General features: G+C 46.6%; 1 protein-coding gene across 29 annotated transcripts in view; it reads left to right on the top strand.

The window, feature by feature from the left end:
* MICAL2 (microtubule associated monooxygenase, calponin and LIM domain containing 2) overlaps positions 1–22176 on the top strand; it is a 261462-nt gene that overhangs the window by 54355 nt on the left and 184931 nt on the right. For all 29 annotated transcript variants that reach the window (XM_054524644.2, XM_054524638.2, XM_054524637.2 and 26 more), the window contains one exon: positions 13823–14163. In XM_054524644.2, the coding sequence (XP_054380619.1) occupies positions 13900–14163 (264 nt within the window). In that variant the 5' untranslated portion in view covers positions 13823–13899. The remainder of the gene's footprint in view (positions 1–13822; positions 14164–22176) is intronic.

Here is a 22176-nt window from a genome sequence, read left to right as displayed (position 1 = left end):
GCTGACTGGGCTTCAGAGGATGGGTGAGGTTTGAGAAGTAAGGCAGAGACCTGATATGAGGGCAGCCACAGGATAAGCCCAAATGCCTTTGGGAATTGAGCCTAACAAGGAAGAGGGAGCTGCATGATGGTGGGTGGGAACCCATTGAGCCTGGCAGGAGGGTTTGGATTTGTACAAGGGCTGTAGGGAGCCCTGAGAGCTTTATGAACAGGATAAAGGTGAAGCTGGTGAGTTGGGAAGGGGGAGATCAGTGAGGAGGCCCATGGTAGCTGAAGTCAGGGTTGTCGACAAAGGGCAGCCACACTCTAGCCACTACACACCCTGAATTGTGTGTGATACTCTTGATTTGATTGTATCTGCCAGTGGTGGTTATTGAGCACCCACCATTGCCAGGGGCACGGGCACCAGGCCCTGGGGCTTGCAGCCTTCAGCTTCAGAGCGCACAGTCAGGTGAGGCAGGAGGGGCCACAAGTAGATCAGTGCAAGAGTATGTGCAAAACCGTCACACAAACTTCCCCAGAGTACAGTGTGGAAAAGGGGGCCCAGGGAGGGCAAAATAATGCTTCAAAGAAGAACAGTGCAGCTAAGAATGCAGCCCAGCCAGGCGTCACTGTGTTTCATCCTGAAGTCACCCAACGGGTCAGGACTGTTATTATACCCATTTTATGGATGAAGAAACTGAGGTTCAAAGAGGTTAGGCAACTCCTCCAGGCTCACACACCTAGTAAATGGTGGGTTGGGTTTGGTGACCAGTCTGCCTGACTCCAGAGTCCAAACTGGGACCTGTGACACTCTGCTGCCTTTGATGTTTCAGCCCTAAAGACTACTGGGCTTTCACAAGGTGAACATAGTCCAGGTAGGCATTCCAGACAGAGGGATCAGCATCAGCAAAGGCATGTGGGTGGAAGTGTGTCGGAGTGGAGTTTATCGGGAAATTACAAATGGTTTCTGAGTCTAGAGTATGAGGGGGCGGGGAAGTGATGAGAGGAGAAGCTGGAGGGGCAGGCTAGGGCTGGATCATGAAGGTAGTTTTTGTTTTGCTCCATTAAGATGTTTGGACTTCACCCTGCAGATTGTCAGTGAGCTGTTGAAGGATTTTGAACAGGAATGGAACCTGACTAAGTGCACATTTTTGAAATAAAGATCTCTCTGGCAACAGTTTGAGGACTAGGCTGGTGGATTGGAGGGAGGTGAATCTGGAGGCAGGAAATGTATTGACGAGGAGATTTTGAGAGTTCCAGGTGACAGCAGGTAGAGACCTGACCCTCCTAGGAAGGATGGGAGGCAGCAAATGGGGCTGTTGAAGAGGCAGGACTTGGTGACTGGCTGGCTCTGCAAGATGAGGGAAAAGGGGCAGAGAAATTTGACTCGAAGGATTTGGCTGCAGAGTCAGGATGGTGCTGCTCACTGAGGTTGGGGCTGCAGGAGAAGGAACAGGTGGGGTTGGAAGGGAAATTGGCCACACGTGAGGTCTATAAGATAGTGAGAGGAGAATGTCCAATTGTTGGTGACGCAAGGGCCTGAAATGCAGCAGGGAGCTGCGTGGTGCAAGTACAGCCTGGGGAGTCATGAGGACACAGATACTGGTTGAACTGTAGGAGTGTTGCAGTCCATGACAGTGAAGACCAGAACCTTCATTTTCAGGGGCAAGTAGAGAGGGGTCTGCCCTCTCTATGGGGCCTCAAGATAAGGCCCTATAAGTGGCAGTTGCATTTAGCAGCAGTTGGTGGTGACGTTGGCTTGATGCACCGGGTGGCCTGTGAGGAGAAACCAGATTGTGGTGGTTCGGTGGATGAGTGGGAGGTGAGGAAGTGCACATTGCAAGGCTGGACTATTCATTTGGAAACCTAGGCTGTGAGGGGAAGAAAGAAGAGTGCTATTTGTTTTCTCCCATAAAAGCAAATATAGATCTAACTGTGGTTGGATTTGTGCGCATTTTGGGGAATGACTTCATATTGATAAATTCACAAATCAGAGAATCAAAAATAAACTTTTGTTGAGCAGTGAACTTTTTCTAAGGGTGTTTGAGAAAAATGAGGTCAAATGGTACAGTTCTTCAGAACAGGGGGATTGGCCCAGGAGATCAAGGCTGCAGTGAGCCGTGACCGTACCACTGCTCTCCAACCTGGGCAACAGAGTGAGATCCTGTCTGAAAAAACAAACAAACAAAAACAAAAAATGCACACAAAACATAGGGGATTTTTAGGGGACAGACTCCACCAGATATAGCTGGGTTGTGAGCTGCTCTGGGTGGGGCGGCTCTGCAGTCATCCTGGGCTCCAGGTATGGTACCATGCACACAGTGAACAGGCATAGAGAAATCCCTTTCAAGTTCACTTGGCTGTGACTTTGATGCCTCTTCCCCAGCATCCCTCTATATCCTCCAGACTAATTACTGCACTGGCATCAAGTCCCAAAGGCCTAATTTCAGCAAGTCAGCAGACACAGTGCCATTCAGATACAAAGGTTCCCCTGGAGAGTGCCTTTAAGAGGGTGCCGGGCAGAGACTTAGTGGAAAATCTGTTTTTAGCCGTCTTACCATAGCAGAGAGTTGGTTAAGGCGAGGATGAGCTACCCTCAACTTTTATGTGAAAATGTATCAATTTCTGCCTTGGTTTGGCTTGGGCTACCTAGAGCTTGAGGTGGTAGGAGTTATCCCCACGCAGCTTCCCGGGAACTGACGCTTATTGAGCTCATCTGTGGGCCCGGCGCTGTGAGAGGCCCCTCCATTTAATTTTCACAGGAACTCTATGTTGTTTATGACTTGCTCAAAGGAGCACTTAGTGACTCAGAAGCCCATGTTCTTTCTACCACATCACATTGGCTTCCAGGGACTCAAGAGCTGAGTGCCTGGGGGTGTTTCTGAAACCAAGGAAATGAACTAGCTTATCTGTTCTAGTCTCCTGTCTTATGCTATTTGCAAATAGGGAAAGGATGTCTTTTTCAAGATAGGGTGTACATGTGTGAGTGCCTACGTAGAGGGGTGGGCAGGCTTATTTCCGGGGGTCAGGCAACTTTTGCAGGACACTGAGGTACTGATAGAAGGTAAGATGTAAAATGACGGACCCGGTTGTTATTGGAAGTTGGCCTGCAACAGTTGGGTAAGAGACATCTTAATTCCCATGTGGTTGACCTTCACATTGGGAAGGAATGCCTTCTGATCCAGGCCAAATTTGACATACCCACTACTAATACCTACTGTATTAGCTATGGTAATGCCTCCTGCCTAAGAGATAAGTTCCCAGTTCTCAGTGACTTCACATACTGCACATTTATCGCTCACATATGTAAAGTCCAAAACATGTGTTCTGGTCAAAGAGGGCTTTCCCCCATGCAGGCATCCAGGGGACTGGGTCCCTTCCTTCTTGTGGCTCACCATCTTCAACACACAGTTTCCAAGGTCTTTGTGCCCTGGCAGAAGTAGAAAAGGTACGAAAAACCACTATGGTGGATTCTTATGGGTTGGTCTTAGAAATGGCATGCGCCACTCCTGCTTGGATTCCATGACTTAGAACCTGGTCACCTGGACTCACAGCTGCAAGCAAAGGTCCAGGAGGAAGGAGCGGCCCAGCTGGTGGTGAGCTAGCTCATCTCCACAACACCCACCAAGGTTGGTCAGCTTAGCTTTCACTGGTGGATTGGATGAGGTTCTCATTTGATCTATAGATCCTAGCATTTTGGAGTTTGATGAAAGAAGGTTAGGAGAGTATCAAGAATCAAAGGTCTTAGCTGGGCTTTGTGGCTCATGCCTGTAATTCCAGCACTTTGGGAGGCCGAGGAGGGTGGATCACTTGAGGTCAGGAGTTTGAGACCAGCCTGGCCAACATGATGAAACCCCGTCTCTACTAAAAATACAAAAAAAAAAAAAAAAAAAAATTAGCCGGGCCTGGTGGGAGGCACCTGTAATCCCAGCTACTTGGAAGGCTGAGGCAGGAGAATCGCTTGAACCCAGGAGGTGGAGGTTGCAGTAAGCCAAGATTGCTTTGGCAACAGAGCAAGACTCTGTCTCAAAAAAAAAAAAAAAAAAAAAAAAAAAAAGAATAAAGAGAATCAAAGGTCTAGACCAGAGACTGCATTCCCTGATGTGGTGTGCAAGACAGTAGTGCTTGTGTGCCTGTGGCCCCATCTACTTTGTGTGGGAGCAATATGGGTATGCTTATTTAGCTCACCACCCACTCTGTATAGGAATTGTTGGAACACACGGTCTAAGTGTTCTCCCTGGGTAGGGCGATGTATGGTAGGCCCTGAGAGCTAAGACCAGGGAACTGGTGCCCAACCTTCCCTGGGGTGTTGAAGAATATTTCACAGGTGCAGAGTGGTGGGGGAGGAGTGTACCTGTGGTGAGAGTCTGGGGAAGACAGAATAGGAGATAAAAATGGGGAACTTGGCAAGGCTGAGCTTTGGTGGGCTTCCTGCGGTTAAATGAGATTTGGAAAGGATGAGAGAAGCCTAGATGACTTTTAGAAAAGAGGTAAAAAATATTTCATTGAACCAATAAAAAACAGCAAATGTCTTTCATTCACCTAATGATTTATTTTGTTTATTGTATTTTAACTCAAAATATTTCAGAAAGTTAGCAAGATTATTGATTGGACCACAGAGTCTATTCCCTGGCCTTGGGCAGCTCCCACTTATAGGAGGTGGTGATGGTGGTAGTGGTGGTAGGGTTTTTTTTGTTTGTTTGCGTTTTATTATTGTTTTTGTGGTAAAATTTACATAACATAAAATGTATCATTTTAACTTTTTTGTTTGTTTGTTTGTTTTGAGGCAGGCTCTTGTTCTAGTCACCCAGGCTGAAGTGCAGTGGCATGATCATGGCTTACAGCAGCCTCGACCTCCTGGGCCTAAGCAATCCTCCCACCTCAGTTCCCCAAGTACCACAAGTGGGACCACAGACGCACCCCACCACACCCGGCTAATTTTTCTTTGTTTTTTTGTAGAGACAGAGTCTCACTGCATTGCCCAGGCTGGTCTTGAACTCTTGGACTCAAGCGATCCTCCCACCTTGGCCTCCCAAAGAGCAGGAATTACAGACATGAGCCACTGTGCCTGGCCCATTTTAACTATTTTTATTTGTAAGATTTAATGGTATTAAGTACATTCATGTTGTTATGCAACCATCACTACCATCCTTCCACAGAATAAACTGAAAGTTGGCACCTATTTTTTTTTGAGACAGAGTCTCGTTCTGTCACCCAGGCTGGAGTGCAGTGGCGCAATCTTGGCTGACTGCAACCTCCACCTCCCAGGTTCAAGTGATTCTCTTGCCTCAGCCTCCTCAGTAGCTGGAATTACAGGCACACGCCACCACACCCAGCTAATTTTTGTATTTTTGGTAGAGATGGGGTTTCACCATGTTGGTCAGTCTGGTCTCAAACTCCTGACCTCGAGTCTGCACCTATTTAATAATAACTCTCCATTCCCCACTTCCCCCAGGCCCTGGTAACCACCATTCTACTTTATGTCTCTATGAATTATTGTGGGCACCTCTCACTGTTAGTTTTGAGATAGGCTGGCCTCCTAGAAATTGGGATTCAGAGCTCACAGTTTTCCTGGGCACCCAATGTGGGATCAAGATGATTCAGGTCACATGCAGAAGTGTCTGCAAAGTTTTTGGTGGTAAGATGAGCTCTGCGTGTGGGGTAAGATGTACGTTACTTTGTCAACCAGGTACACATGTTTCCTTCTTGGGGACTTCACCAGCAGGGGATTCTGCAGGCACAGCTGAGATTTGGGTTGGAGGCAATGCCTTCCCCATTCTGCTCTGGAATGTGGGTGGGAGAGCATGGGCTTTGGAAGACACCTGCTGCACTGGACGCAAGGGGCCTGTAGTCCCTCAGGAGTGGAGCTGCTGGAAGGAACACAGCCTTGGGGAACTTGGCCCTGACCTGTTAACATTTAAGCTAATTCCTTAAATTAGCACAATGTCAGGGTTTCATGCAGGATGACCCTTTCTGTTTTGGAGAAAGATCACATTGCTAGTGCTGTGTTCCACCAAGCCCTGAGCACTTGTTAGGCCTGGAGAAGATAAGATACAGGAAGCCCACCTCCTGTTGTTGAGACAGACAGTCAGGGAAAGAAGACTCCTGGCCTTGGAATGTGTATGTAAGAGGGGTTGTAAAAGTCATGCATGTTCCCGGTAGAAACTTTGGGAAATACAGAAAAGTATAGAGTAAAAGTATACTAACAGCTATCTGAAATGCGATCCTACACACACATCACCACTGTTCACAACTGGCTTATTTCTCTTCTCCTATAGACACTAGACCTTATTTTATGGAGTTGAAATTGTATTGACTTCCTGGATCCATATCCTGCTCTTTTCACTCTGCATTATGGCATAAGCATTTTCCCATGGATTAAATGTCTTTATAAATATTATTTTTAAAGGACTGCCTGATACTTGTTTGGTTGTACCATGGCTTATAAGACCATGCCTTATTTGATACTTGTAGACTCTCCAAGCCCAGAATAACTTGAGAGACAATAGAAGTTAACTGATTTAATTTACATAGCAGCTTCAGAAAAGGAAGACCATACTATTTCTGTATATATGGCTCATATGGACTGGGGCTAAGAGCATGGATTTCAAAGTGAAATGGCCTGGGCTCATTTCACAGCACCCCTACTAGCTACCTGCATGATATGGAGGCATTTACTCACCTCTGTAAAGCTGTCTTCTATCAAACAAGGGTGGTGAAATGAGACAGGATGGTAAAGGCCTGGTACACTGTAAGTGCCAGCTGTCAGTGTCCTCAAGTGGGCGGTGCAAGGTGAGGGCTGGGCTTGAACCCAGGTCTCCTCATGCCTAGGCCAGAGTTCTTTCCACCTCAAAGGCTTCCCCTGTTCTAGAAGGTCCTTGAAGAGAGACTTAGTGGTACAGATGAAGATATGGAGTGCTGGCTAGAAATCCTTGTGGAAAATTTTAAATATATATATGTATATGATATATTTGCACACACACCACACATACATGTACATATACATACACACATGCACATATACACATACATACACACACGTACATACACATGCTACATATATACATGTATTTGCACATACATGAATACACATACATATGTGCTCACATATACCCATATATACACACACATATATACACACACATGCACACATATACACATACATGTACACATGTACACCCCTGCGAACATACACATGTACACATACACATATACACACATTCATACATATATACACATGCACACTCATATACATACACACACGCACACATATATACATACATGAAATAATCACACATGGCAAACATAGTTGTGCTACAGAAAAGGAAGATAGGCAAGTTCTGCAATTACTTCTCTCTCTCTTTTTAAGGCCTTTGCTTTTTACAGAATAAAAATGAAAAAAGAAAGAAAAAAGTCATACCTCCCCCACGTCCACATAGACGTGTTGTGAGGATTCCTTAGGTTAATACTGGTGAGAGTGCCTGGGTGGTACTGGGCCCTGATGACGTTGGCTTCCTTCTGCCATTCCAAGCACTGTGACTGGTCAGCATACAGGTGTTTCTTGATGCCAGGAGGGGAGGCCTGGAGGGTGGGTGCTGCCTCATTGGGACCTCCCGGTGCCTGGTACTGTTGAGTGGCTATAAGAAGCAATGGATGAGGTGAGGAAGACGGAATGTATGAGGCCCCTTCAAGCTAGACCAGTGGAGTCCACTAACTATTGAAGAGGAGTGGGGAAGAGGGCTGGGGCCAGAAGGGCAAGAGCCAAAGAACTTGGGTTCTCGGCGAAGGAGCAGGCATAGAAGGCCAGGGCCTGCAGTGGACCTGGGGTCTCTCCCCAGCACTCCAGCCCTGGGGCTGTGTGGTAAAAGAGGGAAGGTCTGGGCCCTTGCTACCTCCTGGAAACTTGGTTGAGCTTCATGGTGAGTCTCTTGGGTGCTCTTTCATTGGCCTTTCCTAGCAGGGGTTTCAGACAGCGTGTATAAGAGGACTCTCCATGTGTGCCTTCAGTGTGCATGGAAAGGGGCTTTGGCTTCCTGGAGGTGATCTCAAGGCAACACCCAGGAGCAGTAGAGAAGGCTTTGGAGAAGTGGAACTTATCTCTCTGGGGAATGACTAAGAAGAATTATTTCACTGAGGCTGTCTTTCAGAGGAGGCAAGTGTGGAGCAGGCAGCCCCAGGAGGCAGTACATGCTCCTCTGTTTGTGGAAGTGACCAAGGCAAGGTTGGGGACACCTGGATGGAAGGAGATTACCAAGAAGACAAGGTGGCCCTCTCAGTCCCTTCCCAACCCTGGAAGTGCTCCTTTTGGTTAAATTGGGTGCCTAGTGCCCTGATAGGTGGAAAGCCAGCCCTACCTGGGCCAGGTGGGAAGATGGGGTCTGTAGGCCTCACCTGGGAGCCAGGTGTTCCTGCCCATGGTGGGCTCTGTGGGGATGCACCAGGTGTGGAAGGCATCTCCCACTGCTGAGCCCCTAGCTGGCTCCTGCCTCATCTCAGGTGTTGGATTCAGATGACCATAACTGAAGGTCTTCTGTGTGCGAGAGTTAGAGCTGGAGCTTTTAGTTTCCTGAGCACCCTGCAAGTGTGGTGTGAACACCCCACTTCATTGCCAAGGAACCTGGGCCTTCCTCCAAGGCTCCTTAGTGACGTAGAGCTAGGAGAGGGTAAGTTTGAACAGGGCTGCTTGGCAGTATACATGGGTTTTGTTTTTGGATTGCATTGACCTTGAAACAGATTTTGTCTGTGAGCCTCAAGGGTGGGTTGAAAAATGAGCTTTTCTCCTGGGCCAAACTGCTGCTTTGTGGGAAGGTTCTGCCCAGAGTCCACCCCCATCTCTCCTTAAGTTTGTATAAACTCCATCATTTATCAAAACCCTGGTTGCACTGTCTGGTACGCCATTTGGGACAAGAGGCTCGGGGAAGGCAGGAGGCACCGGAGTCCTAAATTTGAGGGCACCTGCAGATCGGGATGGGGAGGCTCCTCCTCTCATTTGGAGAGGTTCTCAGGGACTCTGCATAAACCTTGAGCTTGACTCTCAGATTTTGTGGGCTTAGCCCATTACCAATGCTGTTGCTTGCAATCCGGGGCCCTAAATTATAATTTTTAGCAGCTAGAGGCAGGGAAAGGAAGTTGCTTTGTGACTCATGAAGTCACATAGGCAGGGGAGCAGAAGAACCACAAATAAGAGACTCCACTTGGCAAAAACCAAATTGCTTCAAGGCTATTCTTGGAAACTTAAAGCATCACATCTTGTTTCTTCCCAGAAAATGCAGAAACCCTCATATTTCTGGCTAGTTGGTTTTATTTCTATTGCATATCAAACCTCAAAAAGGCAACAGCTGGGTGGTGGTTAACAAGGAAAACTTTAATAAGAGCTAGTTACCAGGATCCTCTGATTAAAAAAAAAAAAAGTCCTGACTACCTTCTTTTGGGGTGAGGGGAAGGATAGCCACCAAAGGTTTTGCACTCCAGTTCTCTGGAAGAAAGGTTTGAAGCTCAGAATCACTGAGTCCTTCTGAGTGCTAGGTCAGCCCTTCCCAGTTCATTCCCAACACTATCTTGAATTCTGTATGTTTTCAGTTCATTACCAAACTACTTTCTATGAGGTTCCCTAGTTATACATGGGAAACTAAAACCCAAAAGATAAATGAGTTGTCCAAGTCTACACAGAGAGGAAGTGAGTTTGAACTCAGACCTTCTAAATGGAAGGCCCTGTCCTCTAGTTTTAAAGTATACAGGTTGACTATACCTAAACTGAAATCTAGAATGCTCCAAAATTTGAAGCTTTTTGAGTGCTGACATGATGCTGTAAGGAAGTGTTCCTTGGAGTCTTCTGGATTTTGGATTTTTGGGATTTGGGATGCTCAACCAAGTAAGTATGATGGACATATTCTAAAAAAAAAAAGGAAAGAAAATAGAAATCCAAAACACTTCTGGTCCCAAGCATTTTGGATAAGGGATACTCAACCTGTATATAACTCCTTGACCCAGAAAGCTAGTCTCAGTAGTCTTGAATGATGTTTCTTCTGCCCTTCCTTTTGATATGATGATGTTTGGGCTGTTTGAAGAATCGTAATGAGTATTGGTTATCACATACATGATCTCACTGATTCCTTAGAGCCCCATGAAGTGAGGAGAACAGGCGGCCCTCTGTATCCATTGGTCCCACATCACAGATGCAACCAACTGCGGATTGAAAATATTCAGGAAAAAAAAAAAAACAGATGATTTCATCTGTACTGAATATGTACAGACTTTTTTATTGTCATTATTTCCTAAACAATGCAATGTAACTATTTACATAGCATTTGTATTAGGTATTATAAGTAATCTAGAGATGATTTAAAGTATACGAGAGAATGTAAGTTATATGCAAACATGACATCATTTTATATAAGGGACTTGAGCATCTATGGATTTTGGTATCTGCATGGGATCCTGAAACCAGTCTCCCATGGTTACTGAGGGAAGCCTGTATTATCCCTATTTCACACATGAGAAAACTGAGGCCAAGAGGGATGAGGTAACTTGCCTAGGGTCACACAACTAGCAAGTGCTTGAGAGCAGATTCACACTCAGGTTGCCCTGACTCTAAATATTCTGATGTTAATCCCATGAGGAAAGCTACCCGCCATGGGTGTTAGAGTCATTTTTAATGTCTATGACCTAACTTGGAAAGCCAGTTGTAAAGGGTGAGACGGGTGTTTAAGTCCAGGGTGGCAAGTCTGAGCCTGGTACGGGCTGCTGGGCTACATATCCAAGCTGTGCTTATCTTCTCCTGTCAAACCATCTCCCTCCACCTCCCCTTATCTCACTCTAAATAAGGGCTGGTTTCTGGAGCTCCCACGCCTATCCAGGCCTCAGCACCACCTTTAGCTCTTTTTCCACTGGAGCCCGAAGACGAAGTTGTTCATTCTTCTTCTGGGGGAGGAGGGTTGGCCATTGGGGTGCGGAGGAGACAGCTTCTTCCAGTTTGTAAATTATTGTCTGGCTTAATGCCTCTAAACTGTTCATAATTTTAGACGAGGAGGAGCTGGCAACTTGGAGAACTGATTTACAAAACTATTTTCTAAACTGGGACATTTCCCCAGGTACAAATCTGCCTCCTGTGGTGGATGCAGCGTGCGTTACCACATCTACTGAGTACCTGCCGGGCCCCGGCTCTGCTGTCATCCACATTTCTTGCCCTTCACAGCTACCCTGCAAGGATGACATTATAATTTGTCTGTTACAGTAAGGAAACTGAGAATCAGAAGTGGCTTGTGTGAGGCAATAGCGCTGAAGCCTTACAGTTTTCTCTGTACTGCTTGCGTGTCCTCAGAAAAGACTGTAGTGTAGCAGGCAAGTTCAAATAGCCTTGTGCTTGTTGGCCAGCCACTGCAGCCTTTGTTCAATGCTGGGCACAGAAGTGATTCCAAAGATAGATAAAGACTGAGAATGTTAATACGTTCTGCAAAGCAAATGAGTCCTGCCTTCTGTTTATGCTCTCTGGGTGGCAAGCATTGCACATGGGGAAAGTGGAGACATAGTAGGAGGCAGTGTTTATGTGAGTCATGCCCAAGTAAGCAGAGTGGACGCTCACAGAGCCCAGAGAGCATCTGTGAAGGAATCCATGCTCATCGCACCAGGCAGGGCACACAGCCCGCTTCCCCAGTCTACTGAAGTTGTTGAGTGTCATAGACCGGGGTCACTGGGTAAGGCCTCATGGAGGACCCAGCCTGGGTAGGGCAGGGAAGCCGGCCAGGCCTGAGCAGGGAATGAGTGCTAGTCTCCCTTCAGCCAAGCATAGTGCCAAGCACCTCGGAAGCTCTCCGGGAAAGAGGGAAGGTCGGGTAGGGCCCTACAAAGTTGCTGGGATCCCATCACCCCCAAGTCTGGGCATCCAGTGTCTGAGACCTCGCCAGCCCCAGCAGGCTCCTCCTGGCAGGTGGTGCCCAGTGGGCTCCTATGCTCCTTTGCACGTGCTGTTCTTCCCCCTTCTCTTCCAGCTCCTCTCATTGCTGCCTGGACAGCCTCTTAGCTGCCTCCTCACCTCCCGCCTCCTCCTCCAGTCCACTGCCCTATCATCTTCCCAAAGACTCGTGTCTTCCTGCTCCTCTGTCTCCTGCTCCTCACCACCCACTGGAGAGGCCAGACCCCCTCCTTGGCGTGGAGGGGACACCTGCCACCACGTGCGCTGGACATCTCCACCACACCTCCTCACAAATCCTGAACCTTGAACTTGCTGTCATTCCACCACTGTCCCGCTCTTTCCACACTCACATCCCTGTGTGGGCATTTCCATGGCCTGGAATGTCCACTGCCCAGTCTTCTAATAAAATCTCATTCCTAAAATTGAAGCTTTCTTGAGATTTCTCTCTTGCGGCTGGAATGTCCACTGCCCAGTCTTCTAGTAAAATCTCATTCCTAAAATTGAAGCTTTCTTGAGATTTCTCTCTTGCGGCCCCTCTGGACTCCTCGAGGCTCTGTTGGACACCGCCTGCTCTGGGCCTCCATGCCTTTGGTTCATATCCCACAAGCACTTGCCTGTGGTCGTGTAATCCATCTTCCCCTGTGGGCGGGGCCTGAGCCTACGTATTCCCGGCCCCTTGAGTGGTGCCCGACTCTTGCTAATGCACCAGTAATTGTTGCTGAGTGAATAAGTAAGAGACTAAGGAGGAAGATAAACACCATTCTCTGCTTTTGGTATTATAAAACCGTCCCATATTTCCAACTTGTCCACGATGAACGCTGCCCCTCTGGGGAGTGCAGAGCTGCCGTGAGGCCTGCGCTCTGTGTGCTGCTGACCTCCTCTTACCAGGCCTCTTCGGTGGAGCTCGGTCTGCTGTGCTCTCTTGCTCAGAGACCCTTCCAGCCCTCCTGACAGCTGGGTCAGCCCCAGCTCCTCCACATTTGTCTTCTTGCGCCAGCTTTGGATTCTGGAAAAACAGCTAGTGCTTTGGAAAATCAGCTCTACTTTATTTTTGTTCCTTTGAAACTTAAATGACTTTCCTAAGAAATGTCTGAGGTTAGAATGGTGCAGAAAAGACCATGGCCAAAGCCCAGGCAAGCTATTTTTGGGATGTGAATGAGCACCCATCGCATTTTTCCCTTCCATCAGCCGAAGCACTTGTTCCAAATAGCTCACAGCCTGGACTTACAAAGCACAGGCCCCCTTTGCACAGGCGGAGGAGGTCCACGTGTCTCTGTCTGTCTGTGAGTCTGACTGAGGTAGAGGTGTGCTTCCAGCTGATACCAGGAGCAGAAGTTTTGAGAAGAGACAGTTTGTCATGTGTACAGTGGAAAGCCCTGCTCTCTGGTAACAAATGAAGAAAGGCTTTAAAGCTGGGTGTCTAAGGAGAGGTGGGCAGTCATGAAATCTAGAGAGATGTTCTCTGGAGTTTTTTCTGTCTGTGCCTTAGTATAATGTGGCTGGGTTATATTCACATCAGCCAACCAATTTGCAGCACGGAGAATGATAGACTTTCAATGGTGCTATATCTAGTGTATTTTTCTGGGTTTTTTTTCCCCTTTTCCTAGTCACTATTTGCAGAACCACTTGGCTTAGAGCAAGATTGACCAGGTACTGTTGGCATTAGCCAGGGCATAGCCTTGTGCAATCTGTGGCACTTTTCAGCCAGCAAGAGGAGCAGAGCATAGGGGAAGAGATTACCTGCAATGCCACATTGACACACCAAAAGGCACAGTTCTATATCTTTTATAAATGTTTATGTTTAGTATTGAACACTAAATAGTGTGATTAATATTTGAATGTCTTAAAGAAATTGTATTTTTACTTCTCAGCACCCATCCCCCACCCTACCCTCATCGTCCAAAGCTGACCTCTCCCCCTACTTTCGCAGGTGTGACGTTTCTCCAGATACTTCATGCTGTTCACCTGTGTCCTCGCCACACCACTGCCACACACGACTCCTGAACCATGGGGGAAAATGAGGATGAGAAGCAGGCCCAGGCAGGGCAGGTTTTTGAGAACTTTGTCCAGGCATCCACATGCAAAGGTACCCTTCAGGCCTTCAACATCCTCACACGACACCTGGACCTAGACCCTCTGGACCACAGAAACTTTTATTCCAAGCTCAAGTCCAAGGTGACCACCTGGAAAGCCAAAGCCCTGTGGTACAAATTGGATAAGCGTGGTTCCCACAAAGAGTATAAGCGAGGCAAGTCGTGCACGAACACCAAGGTAAGTGGAAACCCTCCTAGACTTTGCAGGGCATGTGGGTTGACATTTGGGAGGTTAGGAAGCTGTTGCCATTTTGGCACTCTAAGGTTCTTAGGTGTGGGTGTGAATGCTGCATTGTTTTCCTCCGGTAAAGATTTCCTTTGTCTCTAAGCATCAGCTTTTCCTGGCTGGGAGGTTCCCTCCACTCGTGCCCTCTCCAAGGGAGGGAAGCCAGAGGCAAAGTTGAGGGAGAGAAGCCCATGCTTGATATTACCCCCACTTCTATTATTCCTGCTGCCACTACTACTACTTCTAGTAGCTGCTATTTATTGAGTAGCTTCTAGATACAACGTACTTTATGTCCATTATTTCAATGAACAGCTACAGTAGTCCTTCAGGCCATTTTAGAGACAGGGAAATTGAGAAGTCAGTTGTGCCCAAGGTCACACAACTAGAGGGCAACAGTCCGTCTGATTCTAGGGCCTAAGTCCTAAATCTCAGGGAGAGGCATAGTTACAGAGTTGTGTTCACCTGGGTGTGGACATTTCAGAAAGATCCCCTGGTTTTGAATTAATTGGCTAAGAAATAGGTCTAGGTCCTTACTGCCTCTTCCTCCCTGTCTCTTTCTCTTCCTCTTGATACCCCTGCATTCTCCACCTGCCCACTCCCTTCCTCAGAATGCATTTCTCTACCTAGGACCACACTCATAGTTCAGCCTACACGAACTGATTGCATCCCCCATCATTTGGCCATGGACAGCATCGACGAACATAGGCTTACTATTGCAACCTTTCTCTGACATTTCTGAAATGCCCACCACCAGCTGGGCAGGTGGGAGTCCAGGCTTCTCAGCTGACTTCCCTGGTGGCCACTGGGGACTATCAGCCCTGAGCACTGGTGCAGGCTGTGTGTTTAGGTTAAAATCGAATGTGCTGTATTTAGACCTCACAGGAGGTAGCTCAGCTAGAACCCTAGGAATTCCAGTCGGTGCCAATCCCAGGACAAGAGGATTGAACTCTCCATGGCAATCGGGACTGTTGTGTTTTTGTTTTGGTGATGAGAAGTTGTCGAGTCCACCATGGGATACGCTGCTTTCCACTGCCCCAGGGGAGACAGCTGCCAAGCTCCTGTGAGCCTGGGGCACACTGACACTGCGGGACATAGGAAAAGCATTCCATCAGGTTGAAACAGACCAGTTGCCTCAGCCCAGAGCAGACTAGCTATCCAGGCAGTGCCTGTTCATAACCTGCCATGCTCCAGCTAGGCAGAGGAGATGAGGGAGGTAGGGAAAAGGAAGGGGGAGGAGAAGGTGAGACCAATGTCCTGGATGCCACTCCTGCCCAGTGCCTCCCTTCCTCGTTGTTGTGACTTCATGGTTCAGAGTTCACTGGGTGGCTCTTCAGAGTTAAAGGAGGGGAAGCTTTTAGCTTCCAAAGTGTCATCCCTCTTAGTAATTGTATATGGTGGCTTCTTTTTTTTAAAGGTCCCATAAAAGTCAGGTGGCCCAGTTGCACTATGTTCCCTCACAGAGAGTTTTCAGAGCTCTGGTTTTTATTAGGGAATGCTATTGCCCCATACACCCAACATGTTGTGGCTGCTGAGGGACCCTCTTGGTGATCTGAAGACAGATTGTCACAGGGAGTCAGCCAGTAGAGGGCTGGAATGGAGGGCTGACCACCAAGAAGAGACCCTTCTTCCAAAACGTACTAGCCAGTTGCCTAGCTGGTGTGGCCAGCCTCTATTTTACAAGCTTTGGTAGCTTGAAATAGAACAGTCATCACATCTTGTGGTTGGCAGGTCACCACTGGCTTCTGAGATACAAAGGGAAAGAAAGCGCCTTTTGTTAGGGATGCTGGGTAAGGTGCCTCTTGCCCAGGAATTTGTATGCCTTTCTTGTGAGGAGGAACAAAGACATTTCACATGTGAGATAACCCATCTCATAAAAACCGCCTGAATGCTGAGGAGTGGAAGATACATTTGAGAATGCATTGTAAGTATGAACTGTGACTGTGTTAGGCTACTTGAGCTGTGCTTTTCAGAAACCCAGCTCAAAATAACCACAAAGAACAGGAAAATCATTGACTCATATTAACAGGAAGGTCCCGACACTTTAAGTCCTGACCTTAACTTGGATGCTTTGTTGCTTTGCTTTCTATTGGCTCCATGCTTCCCTCCTGCAAACACATTTTTCTCTATGTTCGAAGCCTCTCATTCACATCTTTATAGCTCCATTCCAAAAGGCTGGAATCTGTCTCTTCAAGGTCAATATTGAAAAAAACCTCAGAGAAGGATTCTGATTGGCCCACTTCTGGATTTATTATGGCCAAAGCCAGAGGAACTGGTTACTGTGATTGGCAGCCCTTTCAAGCATCACATGATTGATGTGAGGGAGGAGCAAATCCCCAAGGATGTGGGAGTGTGAGACAGATAATCAACAGGTGTCCTTGGCTGGGCATCGCGGCTCACGCCTGTAATCCCAGCACTTTGGGAGGCCAAGGCAGGTGGATCACTTGAGGTCAGGAGTTCGAGATCAGCCTGGCCAACATAGTGAAACCCTATCTCTACTAAAAAATATGAAAAAATTAGCCGGATGTGGTGGTGAGTGCCTGTAGTCCCAGCTACTCAGGAGGCTGAGGCAGGAGAATCACTTGAACCCAGGAGGCATAGGTTGCAGTTAGCTGAGATCACACCACTGCACTCCAGCCTGGGTGACAGAGCGAGACTCCATCTCAAAAAAAAAAAAAAAAAAAGAAAGAAAGAAAAAATCACACAAAAAATGGGTGTCATCTACAGTGAGTATTGATTTGTATTCTGGCCATGATATAGGCCCCTTGCATATCACATTCATGTGTGGGTGGTTAATGGCCAGCTCCATGAGGCCGGTGCTTGTACTCCTTGTTGTGAGTCAAAACACAGAACAGGGGTCCTCACCTCTTCCAACATGAACAGACACTGTCTTGCTCACATACCATGTTCAGGCATCCTTTGGTGTCATGGTTTATGCTGAGCATTAGTCAAGGAAGAAATGCTGGGCATTTGCATACATGTGGCTGATCATTAATGCTAAGCCAGATGACACAGGTTTGTCAGGTACCAGGCATAAAGCCCACCTCCTGGTTAGCCATAGGCAGAGCAAGAATAAATGTAATTCAGCCAGAACCCCGACCTTTGTGCTGAAGTGGTGCATCTCAGCACCATCTGGAGTGGGTCTGGGCTTAAGCATTTCACAAGCATTTATCAGCCCCTGCCATATGCTGAGCACCATGCTCCTGCCTCCGTGCCACCATATGTGTGTGTATACACACATGCGTGAGACGCTGTTGAGAGATTGGGGACCAGGATCTATTTGGAGAAGAGGGAAGGGCTCTAACAGAGGTGTCAGGGGACAAGGAGAGTGGCCTGAAAGTTCTCTAGAGCAGTGGCTCAGGTGCCAGTTACAAAATCTCACTTGGGATTATTGTTTATTATTGATGATTATTTATGAGGGTTTTATTGGCACTGAATATTAATAATTCTTTCCCTGGGCGTGACTCTGGTTAAGAATGAGGGTGAACTGACGATCATGCCAAATGAACTCTTTCAGGATTGATACTGGCTCTGTATTAGGGTAATACCTGACTCGAATGTCACACCCAACTGAGTAGTGTTACCGAGGAAAAGAACCCAGCAGAACCTGCAATATGTAATTTGGTGTGGGAAATGCTATAATCACAAAATTTTGGACTCTGGTTATTTTTATATATAAATCTTTAATGCTAGAAGGAACTTAAGCAGATGTTATGTGCAATCTCTGCATTTAACAGGCCACAAACCGAGGTCCAGAAAGCTGAAGAGAGTGGCATTACTGGGATTTGGACTCTATTTACTGGTTTGCTCTTATATTCTTTTGTTTATTTGCTCATTAGCAGGTGTTTCCAGTGCCCTACACCTTACCAGGCATTTGACAGAGAGGATAGCTTGGAAGATGAATAAGATGCGGTTCTTACTTGAGCTTTCTGTAAAGACAGATATGTAATTATTTCTGTATTCACTTATTAATCATTCATCAGGTGAATAGTTATTGAGCAGCTACTATGTGCCAGGCGTTTGTCTAGGTATGTAATAGCTCTGTGGCCTTGGGCAAGTTACTTAATATCTCTGGTCCTCAGTAGCATTCTCTGTAAAATGCGGATAATAAGAGTAGCTACTTCATGGAGTTACCATGAGAGTTAAATAAGGTAACCTTTGTAAAGTGTAGAAGGCTGTCTAGCATTCTGATAAGTGATCAGTAAACATTTAGCCCTTATTATCATTAATATCTTAAGAACTATGAGAGAGGTATGTACACTGGTCTGCAGGAGGATAGAAAAGCAAATGACTAACTGTGACAGGGGTAGTCTGGGAACGCTTCCTGGAAGAGGAGGTTTGATGTGGGGCTTGGCAGATGAGTAGGAGTTTGCCATGTAGAGCTGAGGAAACAGCTAAAGGGAGTGCATATATTCTAGGGAGAGTATGTTGCTCTGTAATGGGAAAGGAGGAGTGTGTAGGGTGTGGGGAAAGGGTGAAAGCCAGAGAGAACAGAGTGGATGGATGGTAGGAAAGGCTGGAGGAAAACACCTCCTGGTCCAGGCTGTGAACAGAAGGTCTCATACTCAAACAGAGGACCTGGGAAACCATTAACAATGAGCCCCTGATTCCCAATCCTGTCCAGGGTTCTTTCCACTACTCCCCACAGGATTGCTCAGTAATCACAGGTACCATTACAGACCAGGGGGTATTTATACATTGTTGCCATAAAAACTCACAGGAAATGACTCATGGACTCTTGTCACCAGCAGGAATCAGGCCAGCGTATGTCATGAAAACGCTTGCGTTATCTTTTTGGAAGGACGTGACTATTTTATGAGTATGCAGCAGGGTCACCACACACCTTTTGCTCCTGGGCCCCTCCCCTGTGTGTAGCTCAAGCCCCGGTTTGTGCTCCCTATGGTCCCCAGCTTCCTCCGTAGATCACACAGGGAGGCAGCGAGGCAGGGTGCGAGGGAGTTAGGGGTGGAAGTGGTGACACCAGGAGCAAAGGCTGCTACCCCTTGGCCTGGATAAACCTGTCTGACATTCCCGACCTCTGAAGTCATCCATCATAGCTGCGCTGGCTCAGACACTTCAAGGGCCACTTTGCCTGATACAAGCAGTTCCAGTTGTAGCCGATAAAGCAGAAGATGGTCTCTAGGGTATGAAACTCTGCGCGAGTTGAAGAAAAAGCTTAGAAGAACTCAGATTTGTCTGCTTACCTGACAATAGACTGCCGGCCCTACAACATTGAACATGTTTCTGAGCCTGGATTGCCAGTCGGGTTGTACCAATGGTTGCATTTGTTACCACAGCTGCACATGGAATGTGTGGGGTTTGCATGAGTGTGTGCGTTGGGCATTATATGTGAGCTTGAGTAAATCCAATTCACAGCAATGTCGTATGGAGAAGAAAAAAACTTTCCTTTTTAGCTGTCTTCATAGGAAGTTGTTAATCCAGGTTTACTGAGTTCACCTTATAAATACATTTCTAAATAAAGACGTTTTTGTCTTTTTATGAAAAACTAGGCCAGGTGGGATGGCTCACGCCTGTAACCCCAGCACTTTGGGAGGCTAAGCTGGGAAGAATGCTCAGGGCCAGGAGTTCGAAACCAAATTGGGCGACATAGTGAGACCTGGTCTCTACAGCAAATACACACACACACACACACACGCTTATGCACACATACACCACACATACACATACACTTAGTCACACATACACACACATACACCACACACACATACACACATATATACACACATACACACATATACACACAAATACACACATATACACACATACATACACGCCACACACCATACACACATACATACACACATCACACATACATATATACAAATACATATATACACAAATACACACATACACACACATACTACACACACCACAAACCATACACACATTCACACACACCCCACACACACCATATACACACATATACACAACACACACACATACATACACAGACACTTATACACACATATACATGCATACATACCACATACCACACACACACATAACACCACACACACACTACACACATATCTATTTCTTTATATAGACACATATATATTTCTTTAAATATGTATATATAAATATATATTTCTGCCCCCTATACTTATCTATATATTTCCATATATATTTCTTTATATATATGTTTTTTCTTTATAAGGAAAAGAAAAGGTTTCTTTGAAAAAAATGCCTGTTCATGATAAAAAGTAACTCAAGTAGGGTAAGAAAATATAGGGTGAGACCGGGCGAGTGGGACCAACACAGTGAGAAAAAAATGTGTTTTCATTAGCTGAGGGTGGTGCACCCCACCGTGCCTGTGGTCCCAGCTATGTGGGAGGCTGAGGTGGGAGGATCACTTGAGCCCAGGAGGTCAAGGCGGCAGTGAGCTATGATTGCACCACAGCACTCTAGCCTGGGCAACAGAGCAAGATCCTGTCTCAAAAAAAAAAAAAAAAAGAAAAGAAAAGAGAGAGAGAGAAAAAAAAAGACAAGACAGTGTGGATTTGAGCCTAAGCCAAGCTAATTTAAAAAAAAAAAAAAAAAAAGGGAAAGAAAATTTAGTGTGGAAGAAGTTTCTTTTCTCCGTTCCCCCAGTTTTCCTTCGTAAAGGCAAGTACTCTCCCATTTCTTGTGTGACGTTCCTGAAAATCTCTGCATGTTTGTGGATGTGTGTTATGGATGCATGCACTGCCCCCTTTATTTTCTTAATGGGAAAAAAAAATCTACACACATTTTTTCTACACTGGTTCTGAACTTTTTTCACTGAAAAATATATCTTCGAGATTGCTTTATCTCAGTAGGTGTGGATCTAACTCTTTTATTCATGTCTTTTATGGTTTATCATTTTATGGCTATAGCACAATAGCACCATTTCTTTTATTTATTTTTTTTTGAGATGGAATCTTGCTCTGTCACCCAGGCTGGAGTGCAGTGGCACGATCTCAGCTCACTGCAACCTCCGCCTCTCGGGTTCAAGTGATTCTCGTGCCTCAGCCTCCCAAGTAGCTGGGCCTACAGGCGTGCGCCACCATGCCCGGCTAACTTTTGTATTTTTAGTAGAAATGGAGTTTCACCATGTTGGCCAGGCTGGTCTCAAACTCCTGACCTCGTGATCTGCCTTCCTCGGCCTCCCAAAGTGCTAGAATTATAGGCATGAGCCACCACACCCAGTCTATCGCACAATTTCTTTAGCTTAGCTTATTTCCAGTCTATTGCCATTTTAAACAGTGCTGCAGTGAATTTCCTTAACCACACTTGTTTGTATACATGTGAAATTGTGAGACAAAGGGTATGTGTGCTACGTTTAAAAATTATAGGCATTGTCAGATTCTCCTCCCTGGAGTGGATACTCCCACCAATAGTGCAAGGGAGCACCAAGAAGAGTCCTTCTTTAAAAAGAGAGTGCAGTAAGACGTTGCCTGCTTAGATTTCCTGGGCTTTGCTGAGTGGGCATTGATAGACACCCTCTGAGTCCTGCAGCCTGGACTAGGTGACCTTGAACGGGGCCACTGGGCGAAGAGCAATCCAGCAGTGATGTGGCAGGGATTACTGCCATCCTTGTAACAACAACAGTTTTATTACCACCACCAAACATTTGTGTGGTGCTTTACAGCTCACAACACAGCTCCATATACATCGTTTCATTAAGAGGTTTGCTTTGTCAGTCCCCATTTCTCACTCCTATAACCCCAGCACTTTGGGAGGCCTAGGTGGGCGGGTTCCTTGAGCCCAGGAATTCGAGACCAGCCTGGGCAATATGGCAATACTCCGTCTATACAAAAAATACAAAAATTAGCCGGGTGTGATGGTGCGTGCCTATAGTCTCAACTACTGGGGAGTCTGAGTGGGGAGGCTGACTTGAGCCTGGGAGGTCAAGGCAGCAATGAGCCGTGATTGTGCCACTGCACTCCAGCCTGGGCGAAGAGCAAGACCCCATCTCAAAAAAAATAA

This window comes from Pongo abelii, chromosome 9, assembly GCF_028885655.2.
Source record: "Pongo abelii isolate AG06213 chromosome 9, NHGRI_mPonAbe1-v2.0_pri, whole genome shotgun sequence".
In the NCBI taxonomy this organism is placed as follows: domain Eukaryota; kingdom Metazoa; phylum Chordata; class Mammalia; order Primates; family Hominidae; genus Pongo; species Pongo abelii.
The sequence above is the reverse complement of the archived record's forward strand: the minus strand, read 5'-3'. Positions and strand labels throughout refer to the sequence as shown.